The sequence below is a fragment of the Protobothrops mucrosquamatus genome, unplaced genomic scaffold, assembly GCF_001527695.2.
Source record: "Protobothrops mucrosquamatus isolate PMUCROS unplaced genomic scaffold, P.Mucros_1.0 scaffold_148, whole genome shotgun sequence".
NCBI lineage: Eukaryota > Metazoa > Chordata > Lepidosauria > Squamata > Viperidae > Protobothrops > Protobothrops mucrosquamatus.
The window spans coordinates 365,558-375,468 of NW_015386224.1; the positions used below are offsets into that span (position 1 = coordinate 365,558).

At 40.1% G+C, this 9,911-nt stretch overlaps 1 protein-coding gene across 1 annotated transcript in view; it reads right to left on the reverse strand.

The window, feature by feature from the left end:
- Nucleotides 1-9,692, reverse strand: part of CDCA7 (cell division cycle associated 7) — a gene marked incomplete at its 5' end in the record, with an annotated part of 13,929 nt that extends 4,237 nt beyond the window's left edge. The window contains 7 exons of the mRNA XM_015819296.2: nucleotides 782-922; nucleotides 1,845-2,033; nucleotides 2,818-2,895; nucleotides 3,385-3,627; nucleotides 5,227-5,337; nucleotides 5,758-5,880; nucleotides 9,624-9,692. Of these exons, the coding sequence (XP_015674782.2) occupies nucleotides 782-922; nucleotides 1,845-2,033; nucleotides 2,818-2,895; nucleotides 3,385-3,627; nucleotides 5,227-5,337; nucleotides 5,758-5,880; nucleotides 9,624-9,692 (954 nt within the window). The remainder of the gene's footprint in view (nucleotides 1-781; nucleotides 923-1,844; nucleotides 2,034-2,817; nucleotides 2,896-3,384; nucleotides 3,628-5,226; nucleotides 5,338-5,757; nucleotides 5,881-9,623) is intronic.
- Nucleotides 9,693-9,911: the final 219 nt, after the last annotated feature.

The following is a 9,911-nucleotide window of genomic DNA, read 5'->3' on the forward strand; positions in this document are numbered from 1 at the left end:
GTTTTATTCGGCGGGGATTGTGGGTTTGTTTTTTGTTTTAAAAAATGTTGTGAGCCGCCCTGAGTCCCTCGGGAGAAGGGCGGGATACAAATTGAATAAATGAAATGAAATGAAATGAAATGAACCTCCCTTTTACCACTATATATGAACCATCACACTTAATCTGGAAGAGGAAGCAGAAATGTGTTACATTTAAAGTTCTCGCCAACATGTACAGGTAATGGTAGGCAAATGAAAAGTATTAGACCCAAGACTTCCTTACTCCACTTTTTTTTCCTCTTTGAAAGTTACTTTACTGCTTAAATAGGACTTTTTATTTTCATAGCAACAATCTTGAAAAATAGGTTGAAGTAGGGATGTTATTGGCCTGAAGTTACCCAGTGAACTCCCTGATCAAATAGGAACTTGAAGTTGGATCTCCCCAATTCAAATCTTCCAACTATTATTGTCATGCATCAAAGATTTCAGGGAAGTCTACATGAAGTGAGAAAGATCCTCCTCTTTAAAGCACTCTTTGGCTAGGTATTTAAACTCTGTCTGATCTCATAACTGCAAAGAATCAACTTAAGAAACTTCCTGATATTGGAGTTTCTGCAATTATGCAGTCAGAGGTAGAACAAAGGATCAAAAATTTCTTTGGCTCTAACACTGAGGACCTCAGGATTAAAATACAAGCATCAGAGTATAGGATCAGACTCCTAACAAGGAGGAGAGAATCAAAACAAGAAGGATGCACTTGGACAAAGCAAACCAAAGGGCTGAATGCAGAACATCATCTTACTGTTGCACGGTTGTAGACTTTTTCTTTCACAGTCTCACAAATGTTATCCAACTCTTCCTTGGTTATTTCTTTCACTGGACGGATGATATGGGGAAGAGTCATAGCACTAGTGCGCTTTCTTCTGGGGCTGTCCCTTTCATCCTGAATCCAGAAGAAAATGGTACTGTTGGGTTAAGGCAAATCATTGAAGAGTTCCATAAAGTGCTTCAATATTTATGCAGAGATGCCACTGCATTTCCTAACCAACGTCTTGAATCATATTACTGCATTAAGATGGCTTGTTGGCTTCAGCTCAATAAGTATATAATTTCTCCTTCATTTCCAATTCTGATGCTTTTCTCTGAAATACAGTTTAAGGGTTTTCATTTCAATCAGGACAAGCCAGCTTTTCAGGCCAAGGACTGTGCTCAGCCTTATATTTTCATAGGGCTCTAAAAAAAATGTTGCCAGGAACAATGGCAAATCTTATTACTGAATTATCTTGGCCAAGAAAGACCATAACTACAGTTGTGCACCATGTAAAAGATGAAAAGAGCCTATTGGCTTAGCTTAATTATGACTAGATATGGTTATTTCATATGAAAACCTTTATCTAAATTAACCTAGGCCAGTGATGGCAAACCTTTTAGGGATCGAGTGCCCCAAAACTGCCTCCACCCCACCCTGCCACCGCCCACTGCCCCCCCCACAGGGCCACCCATTATCTCCACGGCCCGCCGCCGATCGCCCAGGCAGCCCATCAGCGCCATGGTAGCCACGTCCTCCATCCGCGCCCCACTGCGCGCGACAGGACGCAAGGGCAGAGTCTTATCCCTGCTGCCCAGTTGCCATGTCCTTGGCTGTGCTGCTCTCTGCGGGCCACGCTGGGGGCGACTCTCCTCCAGGGGGGCTGCTGGTGAGGAGGGGGCTGTGGGGGGAGGCAGGGCTGAGGCAACGGCACGCGTGCCCACAGAGAGGGCTCTGAGTGCCGCCTCTGGCATGCGTGCCATAGGTTCGCCACCACTGACCTAGGCTATTTAAGGATCAATTTACTTGGTTGTCTGAAATAAAATCACCAACGTACCTCAGAAAAATCATCAGACATTTTCCTTCTCACTAATACATAGGGGTCTTCTTCCTCTTCCTCCATAGACATGGAATCTGGAGGACCTTCAATTAGGGATCTGGATCTTGTGTGAGGCCTAGAACTTCTTTCTGGATTCCTCCTTGGGGCACTTCTGGGAACCGATTTCCTTGGACAACGCTGGGCTTTCTTGGATGAGGATAAAGGTAATGTGGCCATGTCAGACAGATATGTAACCTTAAATCGTTTATAAGCTACAGTGCATTCCCTCAACTTTATAGAGATTTACTCCTCTCCAAATTTAAACTGTAGCAAAACTTACCTTTAGATAAAGGTTCATAGGATAGTCACCTGCGGTTCTAATGAATCATAATACAGTCTAGCCAAATTAACAGAAGGGGAGCACAGTGCAATTGTTTTCATCTACTACTTCTAGAAGACTGCAACTGTTATTTATTGGCCATCCATTTATACACTATAAAAAATAAAAACTACTAAAACTTTAGTATGGCCCAGTGAAACCATCAAAATATTAAATCACAATATGACTTTGCAGGAAATGAAAAATATAACAGCATTGACTCTGCTCAGACTGTGCTGGCATGTTTTTCTTACAAGATGTGGGTTGGCTGTGAAGTATTCCACCTGCACCTCACTTAGCGTGGTTTGCTAATCATGGACTTGGTTAGGCAAGATCCAGATCTGAACTCTTGAGATATAGACGTGTATGACTTTATTTGAAAAGATTTTTGATTTATTAGTTTTAGGTTTAAAAACCTCCTGAGCACTGAAATTTTATAGATCAAAAAGTAACTACGACAGTGGCAATTATTTTATAGTACAGTAAAGAACTGGACTTTAATTTATTTGCTCTAAGTTCATCCATAAACAGGCTTGAAAAAAACAGCAATAATAGTTTTTGGATAATTATAAAGTAAACCAAGAGCTAATAAAATACATAAGGGTGATTTACCAGAGTAGGAGTTGCAAGTGGGCCTCTCTTCGTAAAAATTCCAGACACGCTTTTTAATTCTTCCATTAGCTTTGCAAGCTGTAATGAAGGAAATAAGTAGTAGAATCTCAAAGATTCAGACAGATTGTATATTAAAGAAACTGCATTTATTCAGAAATACCACATATAAAAAGACTATTTATAGAACTGATCAGATTACTGAAGAAGCATACAAAAAATAAACCTGCCGTGATCAAAACTCTTAGTCATCTCCATGAATATAGAGACAAGTACATAGTCATGATCTACTGGACCTACTTTTCCAATTGTTCCAGAATTTTTCACAAAATATTCTAGACTTTATTCAAATGGCAAAGATGGACAATATTGAAGGAATGAGATTAAAAATGCCTGCATAATTATAATTTTGAATACTGTTTAAGCTGCCTGAGGTTGATAATTAAGTAAATTAAAATATTTAATGAAGCAGCATCAAGAAGTTGAATGTGTTTCGACAATGAAACACAAGCCACAAAATTAATGCACCATTCAGAAAAAAAAGATTCTTGAGGACTTTTTTATGTTTACCATGGCTTTGTTCTCCTTTATATTTAAAGCTCTTCTCTCCAAGAATTTGGGTCCACTTTCTTCATCAGATTCTGCCCCTGAATCCAATTTACAGGAAGGTTGTGAAGCTGGAACTGTTTCACTCTTTCCCCTCTTAGACCTTCGCGGTGGGAACTTCAGAGCAACTTTAAGGGGAGCAGAACTTTTCTTAGGCCATTTACGTGAACATTTCTCTGCTTCGTCTTCAGAATCTGTTCCCAGTTTCTATTGAACAAATTCATACCATAAAAAATATAGTAAGCCACTTGTATAGTTAAGACTGACAATCTCAACATTTCATGAGCTTATATCACATCAAAGATTGGGAAACCTGTGGCTCACTCAACATTCTTAAACTACAACTCTTTATCACTGCTCTTGCTAACCAGAATTGCTGAAAGCTGTAGCTTAGCAACATCTATAGGGTTACAGGGTCTATATCGGTAATTTAGAGCCACCATTAAGAGCACAGATATTATAGATTACCTTAATTAAACCACTTCCTCTTCCCTTTACGTTCAGTTGTTGACCTTTGCTCTTGGACTTGGAAGAATTAAAGAAAAATTACACCGAAAGATACTGACAACTTGCCACGGCCAACTTGCTGCAGCACTAGAGTTACACAAGTATCAAAGAAATGATGGGGTAGAATCATTAAAGAAAGGATTAAAAGAGGGGGACAAAATGAAATGTGAATGACAAAGCAAGTTGGCCCTGGTGAGTTGTCCCGAAGCAAGTTGTTCCTTTCCAAGTTGTTCCTTTCCGATGTCAGATTATATATTGTTCTCCTGCTGCAGGCCCTACTGGAACGCTTAACTACCTGCACATAAAATAGCACTATTTTTCTAAAACAATATAGAAAGGAGTTTCCTGCCTTATATGGGGCTAAATACATCAAGCAGGAGCTTCTTACAAGGTCTACCAAGTTACCAGGCCCCACTCTTCAAAGCTTTGTCATGCCCAAGAAAATCATTAGGAAGTGTCTTCACAGTTCTACTAAATGTACTGCTGTCTGTTAAGTTCTTGTCTAAAAAGATGGAGAAGGGAAAGCCTACAAACATTGAAAAGAGGGGAAACAAGGAAAAACTGACACCTGAAGGAGACCACATCGACCAAAGAATACTTATAGCAACCATTCACATCTGGCCTTAGTCACTGAAGGACATTTAAATGTCTTTCAGCTTTTCAAATCTGAAGTTATTATTCCAAGCATAGATCCTAGGAAAGGCAAAGTCAGGGTGAGTTAATCTTAGCTTTTCTTTATAGGTATTTTTAGCAGACATTAGAAACTGGGCCTTCTTCATCTTTTCTTCCCATTTTTTTCTGCTATCTTCTGTTAAAAGCCAGCAAGGCATCTCTCTGCTCACATTTGGAGCGCTTATTAAAATATGTATTTTCCCTAAGGTAATAATTACTTCAGAAAGTATATGCTAGTCATGATGTTATTCTACCATTTTATTTTTAATGAGCTTTCTTTTGTAGCTTTGTATTTCATAGCACTTTTTCAATGAAGGTACAGCTAAGTTTACATTATTTGAGCTTCATTTGCCAGCTTACACATGAGCAAAAATGCTACTTCATCACTATCAAGAATATTTTCTCTTTTCGACAAAGCAATTTACCACAGTATGGAAAAGAAGCTCCAATCTTACACAAGAAGACTAAGATTCAATCCTCATTTGCAAGACTGATAATTTTGAGTTGCCTTGCTGGCTCTCAATCAAAACAACTATTTCTCAGACTATGGGAGTTGAAGGAACCTGGCCTATTTCCATGTGCAAAATAAGGACAAGAGTAATTAGGAACGTCAAATGCTCAACTCACCAGCACATCTTGAATCTCACTTTCCGAAAAACCGCAGAAAGATTCTTCATCTGAATCCTCATAAAATATTTTAGCCATTTCTTCTGCAACTTCTGGCTTGCAGGTTGGTTTCTTAAAGAGAATAAGTACACTATGTGTTTTTTTCTTTCTCTCTTTTTTTTAATGAGAAGCTATTTTCCATAAGCTGTTCTGAGAGCAAATCACAATGTACAAGTGCACTACAAGAGAATAGCTTTTGTAACAAAGAAAAAAAATGGTTCAGGAGGTTTACAAATGGTTTCAGAGCTTTTATGGCAAATCATCAGGCATGTTAGGTTAGGCGACATTTCAAAAGGATAGACTAAGTGGCTAATCTACCTCCAACAATTACTACCTAGGAGCACCAGGGAAGAAGTGAAATGAAATTAGAGTTCATACTGTATATTCATATAACTGCTGTACAGAAATGTAAGCAAAGCATTTTAATCACAAATGGGGTGTTTCTGAACACCACACATACAATTTCTGTTTATTCTTGCACTTTTTACTTACTGTGTTTGCAAAATTATCAGAGCCAAAACTGTCACAGCTATCATCAGAGGATGAAGACGTTTCCATAGGGATTAGCCTAGTATTACGGAATGCTGTGGTTTTTCTCTTCTCTGAAAGGTTGACCTGTAAAATGGACAATGACAACTCAAATTAATTACTATAACGTATTTTATGTAGGCTGGCCTAATAAAGCTAAGCTATCTAGTTTGGCTACAGACTAGACTGAAGTACACATTAATTTAAAAAAAATAGACTTCTATCATATTTTGTGCCACTCTGGTAAAACAAGCACCATCTATTAAACAGGGGACATTTTAATAGCAACATTATACATATTTTGGAAGCAATACAACTCTCGAGACACATACTGCACTTTTATGGGACTTTTACTCATCTACAACATATAGTAAGGGAATAGTTCCAGTTAAAAATTAACATTCGTTTATACCATCAGTTTACAATTAAGACAGCATAGCAAAATTGTTATCCCTATTTTGGCTACATAGGGCAGCCATACATTCATCAGCTCAATTCAACCATTCTTGTGGGTACATTACCACAAGCATAAATAATTCAGATTTAGCCATGATCTCCCAAGGGCAAAATGCAGCTTGGGATTCCATAATCGTGTATCTAACTTGTTGACTCTTGTCTTTAGTTTAGGATGGCAAACTAAAGATTTGTCAGTCAGAAGTAAAATGCCATTATTAAGATGAAATTTTAAAAATGTCCCATGAGAAAGTAAACTTAAGATATGTCAAAGTCTTTCTGCAAAAAAAAAATCATATAAATCTTCTGCCTCAAATACCTTTTCACCCATATAAAGCCATTTTATCATTCTATTCCAACTGTAAGTATATAGATTTATCCTCCCCAAGAAGCAGCAAATCCCATTGGATCTTGCTTCTAAAAAAATATGTACGTAAAGGACAAATAAAAGTTAACTGGAAGTGTCTGCTGTATTAGATAGCTGTTAAAAATGAAAAGGCTTTATAAATGCAGAATTGTTTCTTCAAAATGGAGCATTTTTTAAATCAGTAAATGTCATAGATATTGTACTGAGCCATTAGGCAATATACTAATATTTGAAAACAGGAGAAAAGGATGGAGTGGGAAGGAAACACTCAGCTAAAAAATGTGGAAACTGTCAAATTGCTAGGACTGGTAGAATCCACAATACATACTTTTAATGCCAAAAAGGTAATGTGGCAACAAATTATGGTATAATCCTGTCACCATAGCACACCTCCCTGAAAATCTGTCTCATTCCCTGAGGCCTGTGAATAAGTAAGCTGGCAATTACATACAGGCTAACCAGATAAAAAAAGTGCCAATGTATCAGATTAAAACAACAGAGTGCCATTAAATCAGTGTTTCTCAACCTTGACAATTTTAAGGCATGTGGACTTCAACTCCCAGAATTCCACAGCCAGCATTGCTGGCTGTGGAATTCTGGGAGTTGAAGTCCACATGCCTTAAAATTGTCAAGGTTGAGAAACACTGCATTAAATCATGTTTCATGGATGACTTTGAACCAGCAACTCTAGTCTACTTCAGATTGATTTGAGAATAAAATCACCAGGAGGTCACCATTTTACACAGCCCTGAGAACAAATGGGCTAAGAAAACAATGAATCTAAAAACGCTTTCAGAAACCATTTTTAATTCAAAACTGTAGAAGGGGTATCTGTTAAGGGTTTATTGCATGTAAAGACAGGCAAGTGTCATTAATAGGTGTAACCACAATTTGTGACTACAGTATTGTACCGTAATGGTAATGCTATCAATGGACAGACTAAAAACTACATATTTCTCCATACTAATATTCAAACCCATATCAACATATTTTTCCATACTGAACTTCAGGCCTAGGGCATTTCTGCTTCTTTCTCATCCATGTCTTTTTGCACCACCAGAGAATACCAAAAAAAAAAAAATTCTCTTCAGAGTTCTTACTTCTGGCAAAATTATGTCCCCCAAACATAAATCTGGGATTAAAGAACGGGACAGAGCATTCCATATTTGAACATCAGCTAGGGTTGCCAGGTGTCCACTATTTGAGTGGACAGTCCACTTTTTTCACATTATGTCCACTATTTTTTTTCCACAAAATAGTGGACATTTTTTTTTATTCAAAAGCTTTATGATGAAATGGTACGTAATCTAAAGCTGTACAGTCTACTTTTTTTTACTACTTAACCCCCCCCCCCCGCTTGCCCGCTATTTTTTGGAAGCAGACCTGGCAACCCTAACATCAGTCAACCTATTTGTCTGATTATTTATCGGATTTCTATCCCAGCTTTCATCCAGGTCCCTTCCTACAGCGACTCGGAGGAAATAGGCGAGTCTACCATGCGTTCTTGTGTCCCTTTCTCAAAGGAAGGACTTAGGTTTCCCTCCACCCTCTTTTCGCGGCATGCTCAAAGGAAACCCATCAGAGAGGTGGGATCTTCGGGTTTCTGACACCCCCTCCCCTCGGCGCTGAAACCACCCCAAAAATGAAAACTCAGCTCGATCGCAAGCCAGAGGAAGGCGGGGGGGGGGGGAAGGGAAGGAGGAAACCAAACTCGAAGAGATCGATAAGCGCGGGATAAGCAAGGACGCGCCCTCCCCCTTCCCCCCCCCCCCGCCTACCTCTCCGGCTTTTTTCTCGCTCCCCCATCGACAGCAAGAGAAAATGCCCGAGGAGACAAAGTTTATTTGCAACGAAGTTTATTTCTTGGGGGAGAAAAAAAAAACCCAAGTCAAATAGAGGAGCAAGTTTTGAGAGGGAAAAAAAACAAACTTTGGGGAGCCTGGCGGTGAAACAAAGGATTACCGCCTAGCGCACGCCGATCTGGGGAACAAAAAAAAAAAAAGGCAAGAGATAGGCGGGAAGCCCTGTGGGTGTGTGAATCGCCCCGTGGGTGTGTGAATGCCAGGTGTCCACTATTTGAGTGGACAGTCCACTTTGTTCACATTATGTTCACTATTTTTTTTCCCACAAAATAGTGGACATTTTTTTTTATTCAAAAGCTTTATGATGAAATGGTACGTAATCTAAAGCTGTACAGTCTACTTTTTTTTACTACTTAACCCCCCCCCCCCATACGCTTGTCCGCTATTTTTTGGGAAGCAGACCTGGCAACCCTACCCCGCGCTGAGCCTGTCCCGACTCTCTACTACAGGATGTAAAAACTAAGGGCCTCGCCGCTTTACTCCTTTTATTTCCAGATTCTAAAAGGAATCGTGGAAAGTCATTCCTTGAATGAAGCGTTGCTTTTGCCTTTTACAAGTTCCTCGTTGACTTCAGCAGCACGCCCCTTAAAAAGGAGAAAAAAAAAAGCTCTTACTACTTACGTAAAGGGTTAAACTGCCACGTGGGGGGGGGGAAGCCCAGTTTTACACAGCACCCCGTTTTCCAAACGCGGCTGACTCTTTAGGAATTTACACCCGAACAACTTCGCGTCGTACCTTAAAGGCTGCACGCGTTACGTGCGCTTAAAGGGAAAATCGCTCACTCGGTACAAATGGCGCTTAACCGCGCAATATGCAGAGCAACGACTGCACGGCTGCAAGTCTTCAAACGCATTTGCCAATATGCCGGCTGAGGCCCGAGGAACGCTAAAAGCGAAAGATACCGCATTGCAAAGCTTACATTTACTCCCTCTCTCCACCCCCATTCCAAATTCGTTCCCATTCCAACATCTGCGAGGCTTTTCCTGACTAGTCCGTAATTATCCTCGGATCTTTGTAAACTCCGAGAGGAGTTAGCTTCACCGCCCGACTTCCCCAGCAACCCAATCTCACGAGTTGACCAAAACTTACTCCAAAGTAAAAAAGTAAACGTTTACAGGACAGTCCTACGCTGCGACCAAGGCGCTCACCTGCAAGCCGAAGGGGTCCATACTAGCTGCAGATTTGCCACGCGTTGAACACCCGAAGCTTCTCCCGGGTCAGCAGCGGAAAGAACCGCACGCTCAGACTCGCGCCAAAGCTGCTTAGATTTCGCCGGAGGCGAAGATTAGATACGTGTTTTTTTTTTTCCCGCGAAAGTGCTATTATGGTCCTGGAAGGTACGACCCTTGCTTTTCGCAGACGTTGCTTTTCGTTACGCCACTTGATCATATACGACACGGTTTTCGAAGAGTCGTGAAGAGGATGTGTAGTAAAAG